Below are 17744 nucleotides of genomic sequence, written 5' to 3' on the forward strand. Positions count from 1 at the left end.
AGTTCCTTGTGGGAGGGGAATGTGTCTGTTTATTACTCTATTGTCCTCTCCCAAGCGCTCAGCACAGTGCTCTGCACACAGTATAGGCGCTCGGTAAATACGATCGAACGAATCGATGGGGGAGTCGACGAGGAGGAACGGGGAAGGTAGAACTTTGTGAAGCCCTTTTAGGAGAAGAGCCCTTAACAGAGCGAGATCTGGGGAAACTTTTAAATTCTCAGTTCCGCCTAGCAGCAAGCGATAACGTCGCTCATCTGATAAGGATGGAGCTTGAGAAAGAGAGCGATGAAGCGATCCGCCCGAGGAGGAGAGGGGGTGTGGAAGGGTCACTACAGATCAGCCTGAAACACACTCAGTCAGTGGTATCTGTTGAGCGCTTCCTGTGTGCAGAGCACTGTACTAAGCGCTGGGGGGAGGACAATAGAACAGGCGCATTCCCCGCCGGATTTCTTCGGGCTTCGGCAGCTCCAGCGGCTCAGTGAAAGATTTCTTTATGTCTCTTGCAGAGGAATGGCGAGTTCCACCCAAATCGGAGAAACGGCGTGGCCTAGTGGGAGTCAAAAGGGCCTGGGTTCTAATCCCGTCTCCGCCGCGCGCCTGTTGTATGACCTTGGGCAAGTCCCTTCACGTCTCTGGGCCTCAATTACCTCTTAGCCGTTAGGCAACCCCGCTCTCTCCGATAGCATCACTTCCTGTATTAATGCTCATCCCACCCCCTTGTCTTTTCATGTTGTTTCTCCTTCCTTTGTTCGCCCGTCACCAATTAGACCGTGAACACGTGTCGAATTTCACCCCGTGTACTTTTTCCCTGGACTTAGTCCAGCGCCATGAACATCGTAGGCACTTCATATGAACTTGCTGTCCTGGAATGCCCTCTCTCCTCACCTTCGCCAAACTAATTCTCTTCCCCTTTTCAAAACCCTTAGAGCTCACCTCCTCCAAGAGGCCTTCCCAGACTGAGCTTCCCCTTTTCCCTCTGCTCCCTCTCTAACCCCCCTTCACCTCCCCTCAGCTAAGCCCTCTTTTCCCCCCTTTCCCTCTGCTCCTCCCCCTCTCCCTTCCCCTCCCCTCAGCACTGTGCTCGACTGCTCAATTGTACATATTTTCATTCCCCTATTTATTTTGTTAATGAGATGTACATCACCTTGATTCTATTTATTGCTATTGTTTTAATGAGATGTTCATCCCCTTGATTCTAATTATTGCTATTGTTTTTGTCTGTCTGTCTCCCCCGATTAGACTGTAAGCCCGTCGTCAATGTTCAGGGACTGTCTCTGTTGTCGATTTGTACATTCCAAGCACTTAGTATAGTGCTCTGCACATAGTAAGCACTCAATAAATACTACTGAATGAATAAGACTGTAAGCTCATTGTGGGCAGGGAATGTCTCTGTTTATTGTGATTTTTGTCCTCTCCCAAGCGCTTGATACAGTGCTCTGCACACAGTAAGCGCTCAATAAATAAGATCGAATGAGTAATTGAATGAAATAAATAGCGAAGTAGCATGGCCTAATGGAAAAAGCACGGGCCTGGAATTCAAAGGATGTGGGTTCTAATCCCAGCTCTGCAGCTTATCTGTGTGACCCTGGGCAGGTCACTTCACTTCTGTGAGCGTATGGAGCTCACAGTCTTTATCCTCATTTTAATGATATTTGTTAAGCACCTACTATGTGTCAGGCACCGTAATAAGAACAATTATGGAATTCGCTAAGCGCTTACGGTGTGCCAAGCACTGTTCTAAGCACTGGCGTGCTGTTTGTTAAGCGCTATGTGCCAGACACTGTACTAAGCTCTGGGGTAGATAGATATAAGCTAATCAGGAGGGACTCAGTCCCTGTCCCACATGAGGCTCAAAGAGGAGGTAAATGAAGCATTGAGAAAAATGACAATAATAATACTTGTGGGATAATGCTTATTACTAACACGTAGTAAATAGGCAGTGTATTAGACTAGACTACCAGATTAGACTACAGTCCTCTAGACTGTAAACTCGTTGTGAGCAGGGAATGTGTCTGCTTAGTGTTGTATGATACATTCCCAATCGCTTAGTGTAGTGCTCTGCATACAGTAAGCGCTCAGTAAATGCAATTGAACGAATCGAACAATAATTGATAATAATTATGGACTTTCGTTAAGCGCTTAGTATGTGCCAAGCACTGTCCCTTAGTACTGGGGTGGACGCAAGCAAATCAGGTTGGACACAATCCCTGTCCCACGTGGGGCTCACAGTCTCGATCCTCATTTTACAGACGAGGTGGGTGAGGCGCAGAGAAGTCAAGTGACTTGACCAAGGTCACACAGCTGACAAGTAGCAGAGCCAGGATTAGAACCCAAGACCTCTGACTCACTACGCCTTACTGCTTCTTATGAATACTGAGCGCTGGGCTAGATACAAGTTAGTCAGGTAGGACACAGTCCCTGTCCCACATGGGGCTCACAGTCTTCATCCCCATTTTGCCGATAAGGGAACCGAGGCACGGAGAAGTGAAGCGACTTGCCCAGGGTCACACAGCAGACGTGGGGAGGACTCGGGACGAGAACCCAGGTGGTCTGACTCCCGGGCCCGGGCTCCACGTTAAGCCTTTGGCCCTTGGGACCGGATCAACTCGACCTCGCACTGTTCCGGCGACTGTTTGAATTCCTCCCAGATGATCTGCAGGAAGGAAGATGGGCAGGAAGAGAGAGGTTATGTCAGGGAGGACTGAGTTCCGGGGTCGGGGAAGGGGGGCGGTCAGTCAATCGTCCCTCAGTTGTATTTATTGAGCACTTAGTATGTGCAAAGCCCTGTACTAAGCGCTTGGGGGAGTACGAGAATAATAAACAGATCTTTCCTGGGGGATATTTCTCTTTTCAGAGAAGCAGCATCGCCTAGTGGATGGAGCCCCATACTAGGAGTCAGAAGGACCCGGGTTCCAATCCCTGCTCTGCTCCTAATCTCTCTGTGTAACCTCGTGGCTACACGAGGCTGCTCTGAACCTCAGTTACGGCATCTGTGAAACGGAGATGAAGATCGGGAGCCCCATGTGGGACAGGGACTGTGAGCAGCCTGATTAACTTGTATCTCCCTCAGCGCTTAGTATGGGCCTGGCACACAGTAAGCGCTTAACAAATACCACAATTATTATTATTATAATTCCCTTCCTCGGAGTCTGGCAAAAAAGGGTGTGATGGAGAAGGGGGACAGGTCACCTACCTGGCAAATGCTTTCTGTCAGGGAGCAGAGGTAGGGCAAATCATAATAATTATGATATTCGTTATTGGTTTTACTCTGTGCCGAGAACTGCACTAAGCTCTGGGGAAGGTACAGGATAATCAGGTCCCACACGGGGTTCTCCGTCTAAGCAGGAGGGAGAACAGGTGTTGAATCCTCATTTTGCAGATGAGGGAACTGAGGCCCAGAGAGGAAACTCATCGGCGGCAGACCAGCGGTAGGGGCCGGAATTAGAACCCAGGACCTCTGGCTCCCGGATCCAGAGGCTCTGCACACAGTAAGTGCTCAAACGATACCATTGATTCAATGATTTCTCCCCCTTCACTCTCTAAGCTCTTACGGTTAGGAAATGTGTCTATCAACTCTGTTGAATTGGACTCTTCCAAGCGTTCAGTGCAGTGCTCTGCACAAAGTAAGTGCTCAATAAATCCCATCGATTCACAGTTCGATCTCCGCATCGATCAGGGCCCGGGCCCAGGCAGCACTTACGTGGCTGTTCTGTGGCTGGGCAAAGTCGCTGATCTTGTCCTTTATTTGTGGAACCCGAGGAAACAATCTTTTCAGCACAAGACTAGGGTGGGAGAAGAGAGGAAACAGGGAAAAGTGCTATGAGGTTAGGGAATCACCCCAAACCCTGGATGTGCACCCTTTCTTCCCCCCCTTTCCCTCAGCCCCACAGCACTGATGTCCATATGCGGAATTTATTTCAGCACCTGCATTCCCCCCTCTAGATTGTAAGCTCGTTGTGGGCAGGGGATGGGTCTCCCAACTCTGTTCTGTTGCCTCTGATTTTTACCCCAGTTTGGGTGTGGAATTTTGAAGCAGGGGAGGGAGGGAGGGAGGGAATAGCACGATTCCCAAATCCCATTACCTTTTCCAGAGGCAGATGATGCCCAGGGCGAACACAAGGCTCCCAAAGACCACCAGCACCCAGACCAACCACGGGCTCCCAGGCTGCTCTCCGGAACCTGGTGGGCGAGAAGTCACGTGATGACTGTTTCGGGGAAAGGGGTCCTGGGGGGTGCCCTCCATATGGAGGTGGAGGGCAGTCCCTCTGTCTCCCCTCATCCCCCCACCAACTCTGCCGACGCCACCCTGAAATGCTTAAAGATGTTGGTGCTCCGAGCACCGTCCCAACGAGGCAGAGTGCGCACATCCGAATCCCTTTAAAGCTGGAATTCACGGGGAGAGAGAGCGCTCAGAAGGGTGCTTGACACATAGTAAGTGCTCTACAAATATCATAATGAAAATCTTAATCAGAAAATGAGAACTCAATAACCGTCTGTGAGCCCCATGTGGGACAATCAATAGATCAATCCATTATATTTATTGAGTGCTTACTATGTGCAGAGCACTGGTTCAAACCCTGATCTCCCTCCTGCTTAGACTGTTAGACCCAGGACGACCAGGGACTGGGTCTGTCCTGATTAACTTGTATCTACACCAGTGCTTAGCACAGTGCTTTAAACACAGTAAGGGGCTAATACATATACTAAATAATGTTGACGATGATAACATCAATAATAATGATGACAAAATGTGGGTTCAGTATCTGTTCTCCCTCCTACTTGAGCTTTGTGTCTGTTAGGTTGTGGTGCTCTCCCAAGCGCTTAGTACAGTGCTCTGCAAATGGAAAGAGCTCAATAAATAGGACTGAAGGATGGATGGATTGATCCAGTACATATCGCCTCCCTCAGCCCCACAGCTCTTACCTCCCTATCCGTAATTTATTTATTTACGTGGGGCGGGGACTCAGTCCGAGCTGATTAACCTGTACTACAAATACCATTAAAAAAAAATGGAGCAGGAAGTGGGGAGCGGGAACCAGAGGGAAACAAAGAGAGGAAGCAACGGAGCCCCCGGAAATGCCGCAGACCAAGTTACTGACTCATTTGTGTTACGAATAGATGAGAAAAACGTGAACTGTAGTTGAGGTGGTGGGCAGCGGTGAGGAGAATCCAAGGAAGATCAGAAAGACCCAAGCCCCGGTTCAGATTGATTCGGCCTTTGTGGGCTGAAGAAGGCGGTGACTTACCAAACTCTATGGGATCGCTCCAAATGCCCTTAACTAGGGGACTCCGATCATAGACCGCACGCACTCGCAGAATATACTTGAATCGTCGATCGTAACTGTTGTAGTTGTAGAAGGTCTCCGTTTGATGACCTGACTCAGTTGACGTGACAACCTTGGAAAACGAAAGAAAATCCCTTTGCCACATCTGCACTGGCCTCTGACGATGCTTTCAATCGAATCATAGTATTTGTGGAGCGTCTCTTGTGTGCAGAGCACAGTACTAAATGTTCCCGAGAGCGCGATAGAGTTGGGAGATTCGATCCCTACCCTCCAGGCTTTCAGCCTTTTAATAAGCTCTTGGATTTTTTTTGTTTTGCTTATGATATTTGTTTAGATCCTCACAATGTACCCCGCAATGAAATAAGCCCTGGGGTAGATTCCAACTAATCGGGTGAGACTATTTCCCACACAGGGCTCTCAGTCTTAATCCCCATTTTACAGATGAGGGAACTGAGCCCCAGAGAAGTGAAGTGAACCAAGGCTTGGGAGTCCGAGGACGTGGGTTTTAATCCCGATTACGTCACTTGCCTGCTGGGTCACTTTGGGCGGGTCGGTTCATTTCTTTGGGCCTCAGTTCCCTCTGCTATAAAATAGGGATTCGATTCCTGTAGTTCCTCCTACTTATGTGAGCCCCACGTGGGACCTGATTATCTCCTGTCTCTCCCCACTCCAGTTCACTTTACTCTGCTTAACACATCATTTTTCCACACAATTCTTCAGTCCATGTTTCCCCACTCCTCGGAAACCTCCAGAGGTTGCCCATCCACCTCCACGTCCGACGGAAACTGGGGCTTGGGAGAGTACGGTACAAGAGTAAACAGACACACTGCCTGCCCACAATGAGTTTACAGTGAAGGTTAACTAGGCTTAACCTCTGAGCTGGGGGTAGAAAATGAAGAGCATACTCACTTTCTCTGAGGAATTGCCAACCTAAGAAAGACAGGGAAACCAAGTCATTTTTCCAGAATCTTAAACACATTCTCCTTGGATTGTTAATCAGACCTAATGAATCCCCCTGCCATCGGCTCATCTCTTTGCCCAACTAATTTCCCCAGTGCTGCACCCAGTGTCCTGAGTGAAGGGATCCATGAGGGGTCTGTGCTATGTAGTAGGCTCCCCCTTGGGCGAGCACAGTCAGTTCTCCGACGGGAGGGGGTCGGGGTAGGAAGGTGTCACATTCTGGACTAGAAAGATCCCGGGTCTGGGACTCACGGGGCTTGGGTTCTAATCCTGGCCCTACCACTTGCCTGCAGGCCAGTCAGTCGACTTCTCTGGGCCTCAATTTCCTGATCTGTAAGATGGGGTGACGGTGACAGGGAGGAGACCCAAGTGGTGGTCCCGAGGAGAGAGGGAGAGGATACAGGGAGGTCCCGGCCGAGAAACCTGCCGAGCAGAGGAATCAGTCACGCAATCGACGGTGCTTACCGAGCGCTTACTGTGTGCAGAGCACCGTTCCCAAGCGCTTGGGAGAGTCCAACCCCACAGAGCAGGCAGACACATTCCCTGCCCACAACTAGCTGACAGACTAGAGCAAGAAGGTGGTCCGGGAAGGGAGGGACTGTTTTTTGGTGGGGTTTTTTTGAGGAACCCATTAATAAATACAATTATTAGTACTACTATGGCCAGCCAGCTGGGACCATTAATAAATGTTGGTATTTGTTAAGCGCTTACTATGTGCCGAGCACTGTTCTAAGCGCTGGGTAGACATAGGGGAAGCAAGTTGTCCCACGTGGGGCTCACAGTCTTAATCCCCATTTTACAGATGAGGGAACTGAGGCACAGAGAAGTTAAGTGACTTGCCCACAGTCACACAGCCGACAAGTGGCAGAGCGGGGATTCGAACTCATGAGTCCTGATTCCAGGGCCCGTGCTCTTTCCACTGAGCCATGCTGCTTCTCTAATAAATGCAATTATTAGTACTACTATGGCCAGCCAGCTGGGACGGTGGATACATATTATCGGGAACTCCGGGAAAGAGAGCTCATACCTTTTTCAGGATACTGATTTCAAAGCCGAAGTAATACGCTTGTAGTGCTCTTCTGCTTTCTGGCTCGTGCCAGGATATGAGGCAATTGGATTCAGAGCAGTTCACAGTAATATTCCTCGGTGGATTGAAAATTTCTGAAAAGCGAACTGAAATCTAGTCATAGCAGTAATTATGGTATTTGCAAAGCGCTTACTAGGTGCCAAGCACTGTACTAAGCGGTGAGGTAGATATAAGGTAATCAGGTTGTCCCATGAGGGGCTTACCCTCTCAATCCCCATTTTACAGATGAAGTAACTGAGGCAATAAATACCACGGTGTGACTGACTGACTGACTGACTGACTGACTGAATTCGTGGACGAGAGATCCACAGTTGGAGGTTGCTTGAGGGATAAAGGTGTGGGTGTGAAATGATGCATTCCTAAGCAGTCAGGAGATCGATATAAATGAAAGCGCCAGCATTAGCAAGAGTCAGGCTTTTGGAATGCACGATGAGACTTCAATGGAAAGATTACCATATTCATCCATCATTTCTGTAAACGTTCTATTCATCCATTCTGCCGTTTCGTTCCTCACGCTTGCCATGAGAAAATAAATCTTCTGTTCTTTTGGTACGTTATCAAAGTGACATCCGACGTTCCGTCCTTGAATATCGGTGGTGTACGTCAAACATTCCCTGAAATAGCCAAAGGTCTATAATAAAGGCTCCATCCAAGCCGGAGGGGGACCATGTAGCTTAGTGGCTAGAGACCGGGCCCTGGAGTCAGAAGGTCTCGGGTTCTAATCCCGGCTCCGCCACTTGTCGGCTGTGCGGCCTTGGACAAGTCGCTTCACTTGTCCGTGCCTCAGTTCCCTCGTCTGTAAGATGCGGATTAAGACCGTGAGCCCCATGTGGGACAGGGACTGTGTCCAACCTGATTAGCTTGCATCTATCCCCCAGCGCTTATTAGATTACCTGACAGGCAGTAAGCGCTTTATTTCTTAATCGTATTTGTTAAGTGCTTACTACGTGTCAAACACCGTTCTAAGCTCTGGGCCAGATATAAGTTCGTTAGTTTAGGCACAGTCCCTGTCCCGCATGGGACTCCGGGTCTAAATTGTAGGGAGAATAGAAGTGAGGCACAGTTAAACGACTTGTCCAATGTCACGCAGCAAGCACTGGGCAGAGCTGGAATTAGAATCCAGGTCCTCTGACTCTCAGGCTTAACCAACGTCATTAAATAAAACCAAAAAGAGGTCTAGTTCGCACTCACTGGGAAGGTTCTATGTACAGGTAATGCTGTATGTCTTTGTCCTCAGCGATATCCCAAGTGCAATTCATGAAGGTGACGTTGTAAACCCGACAGGTGATAGGGATTTCACATCCTTCGTTGTTGTCTGGGAAGACACAGAAAGGAAAAAAAAGTAGGTACTGACGAAAACAGTTCTCATAATCTGTTAGCCGGGGACATTTGCACTGACCAAGGCAGAAGCAGTGTGGTCTGATGGAAAGAGCCCAGGCCCGGGAGTCGGAGGACGTGGGTTCCGATCCCGGCTCTGCCACCTGTCTGCCGTGGGATCTTGGGCGAGACCTCGGCTCTCCTCAGCTTTAAAGCCCTTCCGAAATCCCTCTTCCGCTGGTGAGCTTTCCTCCGTTCAGTCACCAGCTCCACTTTCCCTTCTTCCTGTCTGCACTATCCGATGTGTCCCGTCCGTCTCCCTCCCAAGATCGTAAGCTCCTTGTGGAGAGGGATCGCAGCCGTTGTACCATAACGAGAGCTCAGTACGGTGCTTTGCAGACGGTAGGGAAGCGGGGCGGCCTAATGGAAAGAGCTCGAGCTTGGGAGTCGGAGGCCGGGGGTTCTAATCGCGCCTCTGCCACCTGTCTGCTGGGTGACCTTGGGCAAGTCCCTTAATTCTCTGGGCTTCAGTGACCTCATCTATAAAATGAGGATTAAGAGTGTGAGCCCCATGTGTCCAACTTGATGCCCTTGTACCTACCCCAGAGCTTAGAACAGTGCTTGGCACTTAGTAAGCACTTAACAAATACCATTACTATTAACAGTACTCGTCTGCTCAACTGTATATATTTTCATTACCCTATTTATTTTGCTAATGAAATGTACATCGCCTCGATTCTATTTAGTTGCCATTGTTTTTACGAGATGTTCTTCCCCTTGACTCTATTTATTGCCGTCGTTCTCGTCTGTCCGTCTCCCCCGATTAGACCGCAAGCCCGTCAAACGGCAGGGACCGTCTCTATCTGTTGCCGACTTGTTCATTCCAAGCACTTAGTACAGTGCTCTGCGCATAGTAAGCGCTCAATAAATACTATTGAATGAATAATATTAATCCTGCCTCTGTGAGTTGCCTCCTGTGAAGGCTTGGGAAGCTACTTCACCCGTGACTCAGTTTCCTCATCTGTAAAATGGGGATGAAATACCAACTCGGAATCAATCAAGGAATCAGTGGTATTTATGGGGCTCTGAATCAATCAACTGTATGTATTGAGGGCTTACCGTGTAAAGAGCACCGTACGAAGCGCTTGGGAGAGTCCGATACAACAATATAACAGATACATTTCACACCCACAGTAAGCAGCATAGCTTAGGGGATAGAGTCCGAGCTTGAGAATCAGAGGATCTGGGTTCTAATCCCGGTTCCGCCACCTGTCTGCAGTATGACCATGGGAACGTCACCACTTCTCTGAGCCTCAATTTGCTCATCTGTAAAATGGGGATTAAGACTATGAACCCCATCTTCACAGCATTTTGGAGCATATTGGAGTCCTCTAGACTAGTAAGATGGTTGTGGGCAGGGATTGACTCTCTTTATTGCTGAATTATACTTTCCAAGCGCTTAGTAAGGTGCTCTACAAACAGCAAGCGCTCAATAAATATGACTGAATGAATGAATGTGGGCCAGGGTCTAGGTCCAACCGGATTCTGTCGTGTGAACTCTCCCAAGCGCCTAGTACAACGCTCTGCCCATAGTAAGTGCTCAATAAATATGACTGATCGATCAAAATGATTGAGTGATTAGCTTGCACCTACCCCAGCACTAAGTATAGTGTCTGGCACATAGTAAGCGCGTAGCAGATATTACTGTTTCTTCTTCTTCTTATTTTCATTATCATGATTCTTATCATTCCCGGGCATGAGGGAATCCAACCGGCTGGGAGAAGGGGGCAGTAGAAGGGTGATCTTACCAGACTGAGCGGAGGTCAGTCCTCCCACGGCCCAGAGCAGCACGGCCCAGCAGAGTCCGCTCAGCAAGGAATCCCTCGGGGAAGACGGCCCGCCACCTGCCAGGGAGGCCGGAAAGAGCAGCAGTTGGCAGTGACCACTGAGATCCGGCGAGGGTGAGGGAAAGGGGGTTTCCAGTCCGGACACCCCCCGGAGCGACGTCTCGGAAATCCGATCCAGAGCCAGCCTCGCCCTCCGGCTCCAGGGTCCGCACTCGCTCTCCCTCCTCAGCTCCCAGCTCCTGTCACGACGTCCACCTCCGTCCCCCCTTCCCTGAATCTCTCCTGTTCATTCATTCATCATTCAATCGTATTTATTGAGTGCTTACTGCGTGCACTGCCCTGTACTAAGCGCTTGGGAGAGTACGATATAACAACCAAGACACATTCCTGCCCACAACGAGCTCAGTGGGGATTGAGACTGTGAGCTTCATGTGGGACAGGGATCGGTTCCAACCCGATTAGCTTGTATCCACCCCAGTGCTTAGGACAGCAGCAAGGTGCAGTGGATAGAGCCCGGGCCTGGGAGTCAGAAAGACCGGGTTCTAATCCCGGCTCTCCCGCTTATCTGCTGTGTGTCCTTGGGCAAATCACTTCACCCCTCCGGGCCTCAGTTACCTCATCTGTAAAATGGGGATTGGGACTGTGAGCCCTGCAGGGGACATGGCTTTTGTCCAACCCGATCCGCTTCTATCCACCCCACGTTGAGTCTTCAGCTAGTGCTTAACAAACACCACAATTATTACAGTAAGCGCTTAACAAGTACGATGATTAGTTTTATTATTTTATTTTCATTTTTTTGTTGCCAACCCCGGGGGGAGGAGGGATTAACTGCAGTCGCAGCCCGTCACCACCGGGAGGAGCCACTTCCTAGAGTCTTATTCAAATCCCCAGCATCACCAAAACCGCATAACCCCAAACCGGCTAGAAATCAACCCTCGAAGGTTGATGGCCTTTCATATGGTTTAGCACCTTTCTTTTGTTTTTCTGGTGCTTGGTAAGCACTTACTATGTGCCGGGGGACTCTACTAAGCGCTGCAGTACGTACGAGTTAATCGGGTTGGACACAGCCCCTGCCATTCATTCATTCGATCGTAGTCATTACGCTCTTACCGTGTGCAGAGCGCTTGGGAAACACTAAACAGTGACAACCCCTGCCCCCAGTGAGATCACCGTCTAGAGGGCTGCCCCACGTGGGGCTCGCAGTCTCCATCCCCATTTCACAGACGAGGTAACTGAGGCCCGGGGCAGCGAAGTGACTTGGCCGGGGTCAAACACGGCAGGCAAGCGGAGAGAGAGAGAGAGCGCTTGGGAGAGCGCTCACTATACTGAGCACTCGGGAGAGCACCACATAATAGAATTAGCAGACACGTTTCCATCTCTGCCAGACCTCACGGTCTAAAGGGGAAGGGGAACATGCATTTAATTTCACTTTTACTGATGAGGAAAGTGACCTAAGAGGCCGGGAGGGTAGTCAGTCAGTCAGTGGTATTTAGTGAGCACTAACTGTGTGCACTGGCACTGTACTAAGCGCTTGGGAGGGTACGACTCTAGCTGGACTGTAACCTCGTCCTCTAAAGACTGTAAGCTCACCGGGGGCAGAGAATGTGACCGCTTATCGTTATACTGTACTCCCCCAAGCACTTGATACGGTCAGCACTCAGTAGATACGACTGAATGAACAAATGAACAAATAAATACAGTCTACTGGACACGATCCCTGCTCTACAGATGTTTCCAGTCTAGAGGAAGAGTTTTAGAGTTCAGGAAACGAGACAATCTAGTGGGGGAGGGATTCCTTTCGGGACTTTTCAGAGTTGGGAATATTCTTAGCTGACAGAAAGGAAGGGAAATTTTCTCATAACGAGAACAGGGAAGTGCTTTTGTGGTCCGCTGGCTTGGTTCTGTGCAGTTTTTGTAGCATGTGCTAACTTCAGTTAAGCGTTCTTTGGTAATGATCAATCAGCCGCTTGCCCTGTGTTTTTAGCATGTGAACCTGACCGCTTTGATTTCTCAGAAATACCCAAGTAAACAAATCGGCCTGGCCTTTGCTGGGGTAGGCGGGGGATTTTAACCAGTCTGAGTTGGCCCTGGACCCTCAGTCAATTAATCATTTGTTACTATAAATAAATTTAAATAAATCAGTTATGGGTATGTAAAATAAACGCTGTGGGGCTGCGGGGGGCAATTTGTACTTCAAGTCACGGTGACAAAGAAAGGGAGTGGGAGAGGAGGAAAGGACTTAGTGAGGGAAGGCCTCTTGGAGGAGATGGGTCTTCAATAAGGCTTGGAAAGGGGGAGAGGGTTATTATCTGTCAGATTTGAGGAGGGAGGGCGTTCCAGGCCAGAGACAGGACTTGGGCGAGAGGTCCGCGGAGAGAGAGACGAGACGGAGGCACAGTGAGAAGGTTGGTATTAGAGGAGTGAAGTGTGTGGGCTGGGTTGAAGTAGGAGAGAAATGAGGTGAGGTAGGAGGGGCCAAGGTGAAAGAGGGCTTTAAAGCCGATGGAAAGCGGTGCTGATCGCCTCTCAGCTTTCCCTGTCAAACTTTCTGCTGTTTTATTCGGGTCCTCTTTCCTCTTCTCCCCGCCTCTTCCTTGCTAATTTGATCTTACTCTTACTTACTCTCACCCAGTTTCCTTTCCTCTTTCATCAGCTTTCTGTTCCCTACACCGACACACCACAGCGTCTCGGGACAAGAGTCCCTGGGAAAGGAACCGAGAACCCGAGAAGCAGCGTGGCCTAGGGGGTGGAGCCCGGGGCCCGGGAGTCAGAGGACCTGGATTCTCATCCCGGCTCAGCCACGCATCTGGCTGGGTGACGTTGGACGAGTCACTCCACTTCTCTGGGCCTCAGTTTCCTCATCTGGAAAAAGGGGATGAAGACTGTGAGCCTCATGTGGGACATGGACTGTGTCCAACCTGATTAGCTTGGATCTACACCAGTGCCGAGCACCGTATTTAGCACTTAACAAATACCATTCAAAGTATTTGAGTTTCAAACCTCTCCCTCCTTCTTCCCTGCAGGACACTTTGCTCATTCATTCATTCAATCGTATTTGCACTTATTGTGTGCATAGCACTTTACTAAGCGCTTGGGAGAGTACAATTCACAGACCCATTCCCTGCCCACAACGAGCTTACAGTCTAGATGACTCCATACACTCCAATAATGACTCCTGCATTAGATGTAACGGAAACTCTCTTGATCTGCAGCCTAGCCTCCTTCCTCTCCTTAACCTCCGAATCATTCACAGGTGTACTTACTGAGCGCTTACCTTGTGCGCTAAGCACTTGGGAGAGTCTAAATCGACAGAATCGGCAGATATCTTTCCCTCCCATATCGAGCTGAAAGTCTAGAATCCTTTAATAATTAATCAGCTCCTTGTGAGCAGGGAACTTGTCAACCAACTCTGTTCTCTTGCACTCCCCCAGGGGCTTAGTACAGTGCTCTGCACACAGTAAGCGCTTAATAAATATGATTGAATGAATGACCACTTTTGTAGCATTCTTTAGGCTACCTGTAATTTATTTTATTGTCCATCTCCTCACTGTGGATTTTAACCTCCCAGGGGGCAGGGATTCATCCACTGACTCTACTGTATTCTCTCAAGCGCTCAGTAGAGTGCACACAGTAAGCGCTCAAAATATATGACTGATGGATGGATGGACCAGGAAGAGCGTGGCCTAGTGGAAAGAGCCCGGGCCTGGGAGTCAGAGGACCTGGGTTCTAATCTCAGCTCCGGGACTTGCCGCTGTGTGATCTTGGGCTGAGTCACTTCACTTCTCTGGGCCTCAGTTTCCTCATCGGTTACATGGGGATTCAATACTTGTTTTCCCTCCTACTTAGACTGTGAGCCTCATGTGGGACAGGGAATGTGTTCAACCTGATTCACTTGGGCTGAGAGGAGTGCTTGGCACATAGTAAGTGCTTAACGAGTACTATAATTATTTTAATATCTGTCTCTCCCCGTAGATTGAAAACTCCCTTAAAGCAAGCTTTTCTCCTTCACCAGACTCCTTGACCTTCCTCTCCCTCTCCTTCCTTCCCAACCATAAAATCAGGACAATGTCCAGGTAATAATAATAATAATTATGGCATTTGTTAAGCACAGGGATAGATACAAGTTTTTCAGGTAGGACACAGTTCCTGTCCCACTTGGGGCTCACAGATCTCCATCCCCATTTTACAGATGAGGGAACTGAGGCCCAGAGAAGGAAACTGACTTGTCCAAGCTCATACCACACACAAGTGGCCGAGTCAGGAACAGAACCCATGACCTTCTGACTCCCAGGCCCGTGCTCTAACCACTACACCACGCTGTTTCTCTGACTGCCAACCTTTGGAAATGGATGTTTTTCGGGGTTATCTGAGCTCCCGCTCCCAAAATCTCGACTTACCCCAGACCATCCTGCCCTGCCTTCAAGCCGCCTGTCCCCTGGTCACTGGTCAGTCAAAGATCGGCCGCTCAGCCTCTCCTCTGGCCCGGAGCTCTCCTGGACGGAAAACCGGCGGTATTTAAAGGGAAATTATGAGTCACTAGGTTTTTCTGTCTCCTCCCCCCCTCTCCCACTTCTGGCTTTCTTGCCCTCCAGCCATCACTCGACAGTCACCGTGGTCAGAGAGGAGAGTGGTTGAATTTGGGCCGGATGGAGGGGGGAGAAGGGGGACACCGGATGTTGTCATATCCCGTCCAAACTTTCACCGCTCGGGCCATCCCTCCAGGAATCCAAACATCCAGATGTCATATTCCTGAAGAGTGGGACCAATGGATAGGGGCTTCTGGAATCAGGAGGCAGAGAGATGCCCTACTTTAATTAATCGGGGTTGATCCGCTTTAGGGAAAGAGAGTGGGCTAGCGGAGGGAATACGGGTCTGGGAGTCAGAGGACCTGGGTTCTAATTCCGACTCTGCCACGTGCCTGCTGGGTGAACTTGGGTGACTTTTCTGGGTCTCACTTGAAAATGGGGGTTCAATATCGGTCCTCCCTCTTAGTACCCCAGGAGGGACTGTGTCCCACCTGATGATCTTACTTCTACCTTATTGCTTAGATTGGTGCTTGGCATACAGTGAGCACTTGATAGGAACCACCATTATTATCATATTATTCTCTGTGCCCCAATTTCCTCAACTCTAAAATGGGCCTTCAATCCCTGTGTCCAGCCCGATTTGCTTGTATCCTCCCCAGCACTCAGTAGAGTGCCTGGCACAGAGTAAATACTACAATTATTTTATTATTATTATTTATATGCCCTGAGGGGAGCTTTATGCCAGTGAGAACCTTACCTGCCTTTGTATTCCTATTAAGCTCTCTGTGAGCAGGGAATTTGCCTACCAACTCCGTTGTAATTTTTTTTTAAATGGTATTTGTTAAGCGATTACTATGTGCCAGGCACTGTACCGAGCGCTGGGGTAGATACAAGTTGATCAGGTGGGATACAGTCCCTGTCCCTTGTGAGGCTCATAGTCTTATTCCCCATTGCCCCCAGATGAGGAAACTGAAGCACAGAAGTGAAGTGATTAAGTTCGGTCAAGCGATTTGCCCAAGGTCAAACGACAGCCCAGCGGGAAGCAGCGTGGCCTAGTGGATAGAGTGCAGGCCTGGGAGGAGGAAGGATCTGGGTTCTAATCCCGGCTCCACCACTTGTCTGCTGTGAGACCTTGGGTAGGCCACTTCACTTTTCTGGGCTTCAGTTACCTCACCTGTAAAATGGGGATGAAGAACGTGAGCTCCGTGCGGGACAGGGATTGTCCACCCTTGTGCTCAATCCGCTGCTGATGCTTAATAAATGCCACAATTTCTTGTGGCCAACGAATGTGTCCGATAAATAGTCTTCTCCTAAGTGCTTAGTACAGTGTTCTGCAGATAGTAAGAGCTCAGTAAATACCACTGATGGATTGAGGGATCGATTTCTCGCCTGAATTGGGATTTCTGGCCCATCTGTGTGTGAGGAGAGTGAAGGGCGCTGGCCCTCTTGAACAGATGCGCTTATTACAGAGCTCTACACACAGGAATTGCTCAATAAATAACACTGATTGATTGATGGATGGATTAACTCATCCGAATAGGGATTTCTGGCCCTTCTGCTCGTGAGTGGAGTGAAGGGTACGGCAAGCAGATGGGAAGACCTCTGGCTCGGTTCGTGAGCAGGAATAAAAAAAATCCAGAAAGGTTGCGCAAACACTCTGGAAGAGAAGTAAGAGGGTTTTGTGGACACGTTCTCTTGGGGCCCCAACACTAAGGGTGGCGGAAATTGTGAAAGATTTCCCTTCTGTTGTGCTGCATGACACAAGATAAGCCCTTTCTTTCACAATCAGTTGATATCAACCCGACGTCTCAAAAATAGAAATCTACAATCCCTCTAGACAGTTCATTATGGGCAGGGAACGTGTCTGCTAATTCCATTATACTATACTCTCCCAACTGCTTAGTATAGTAAGTGGTCAATAAATACACTTAACTGATTGATTAATGTCTATCTCCCCCCTCTAGACTGTCATCTCCTTATGGGCAGGGACCTTGTCTGCTAATTCTGCTGGACTGTACTCTCCCGATCGCTTAGTATAGTGCTCTGCACATATTAAGTATCAATAAATACCACTGCTTGTTTGATTGATTTTGATAGAAAGGAAATGTTGGGATGGAAGTTTCTGAACAGCCGAGCGGATTTTTGTGGGTAGTACGAGAGAAATAAGGGGATGATGTCTTCCATTTGGTCCTTTTGCGAATGGACTCTTGCCAAAAATATATCCCAATTTTTTTTATGGCATTCGTTAAGTGCTTACTATTTTCCAGGCGCTGTACTAAGTGCTGAGGTGGATACAAGCTAATACAGTTGGACACAGTCCCTGTCTCGCATGGGGCTCAAAATCTTAATCCCCATTTTACAGATGACATAACCGAGGCACAGGAAAGTAAAGCGATTAAGTTCAGTTAAGTGATTTTCCCAAGGACACAAGACATCCAAGCAGTAAACAGCGTGGCCTAGTGAATAGAACCCAGGTCCATCTGATTCCCAGGCCCGCGCTCTATCTACTAGGCGATGCTCCTTCTCAGGAATTGGTTTACTCAGAAAGTCTAGGGGTGGCTGTTCTGCAGCAACATAACCGGATAGTTTTAGTAAAGGGTAGATAAATAAATGAATATTACGGCAGAAGGTTCCGTAGAAGTTGATCTTTCCTTCATTTAAAAACCACGGTAATGATAACTGCGGTGGTTGTTCATCGGGTGCTTACTACGTGCAGATCATT

At 48.9% G+C, this 17744-nt stretch overlaps 1 protein-coding gene across 2 annotated transcripts; it reads right to left on the bottom strand.

The window, feature by feature from the left end:
* Positions 1-2499: 2499 nt before the first annotated feature.
* LOC103171406 (granulocyte-macrophage colony-stimulating factor receptor subunit alpha-like) lies at positions 2500-15003 on the bottom strand. Of its 2 annotated transcripts, none has more exons than XM_029080134.2 (10): positions 14894-15003; positions 10458-10553; positions 8524-8647; positions 7786-7946; positions 7273-7406; positions 6195-6215; positions 5247-5397; positions 4083-4179; positions 3701-3782; positions 2500-2653 (listed from the first exon to the last, which is right to left on the bottom strand). In XM_029080134.2, exons 1-10 carry the CDS (start codon positions 14901-14903, stop codon positions 2576-2578), a joined length of 954 nt encoding a protein of 317 aa, XP_028935967.1. In that variant the 5' UTR covers positions 14904-15003; the 3' UTR covers positions 2500-2575. The 2 variants fall into 2 exon arrangements, with proteins under 2 accessions (XP_028935967.1, XP_028935966.1); XM_029080133.2 differs by having other exon boundaries at positions 7273-7418.
* Positions 15004-17744: the final 2741 nt, after the last annotated feature.

Source organism: Ornithorhynchus anatinus, chromosome 15 (assembly GCF_004115215.2).
Source record: "Ornithorhynchus anatinus isolate Pmale09 chromosome 15, mOrnAna1.pri.v4, whole genome shotgun sequence".
NCBI classification, from domain to species: domain Eukaryota; kingdom Metazoa; phylum Chordata; class Mammalia; order Monotremata; family Ornithorhynchidae; genus Ornithorhynchus; species Ornithorhynchus anatinus.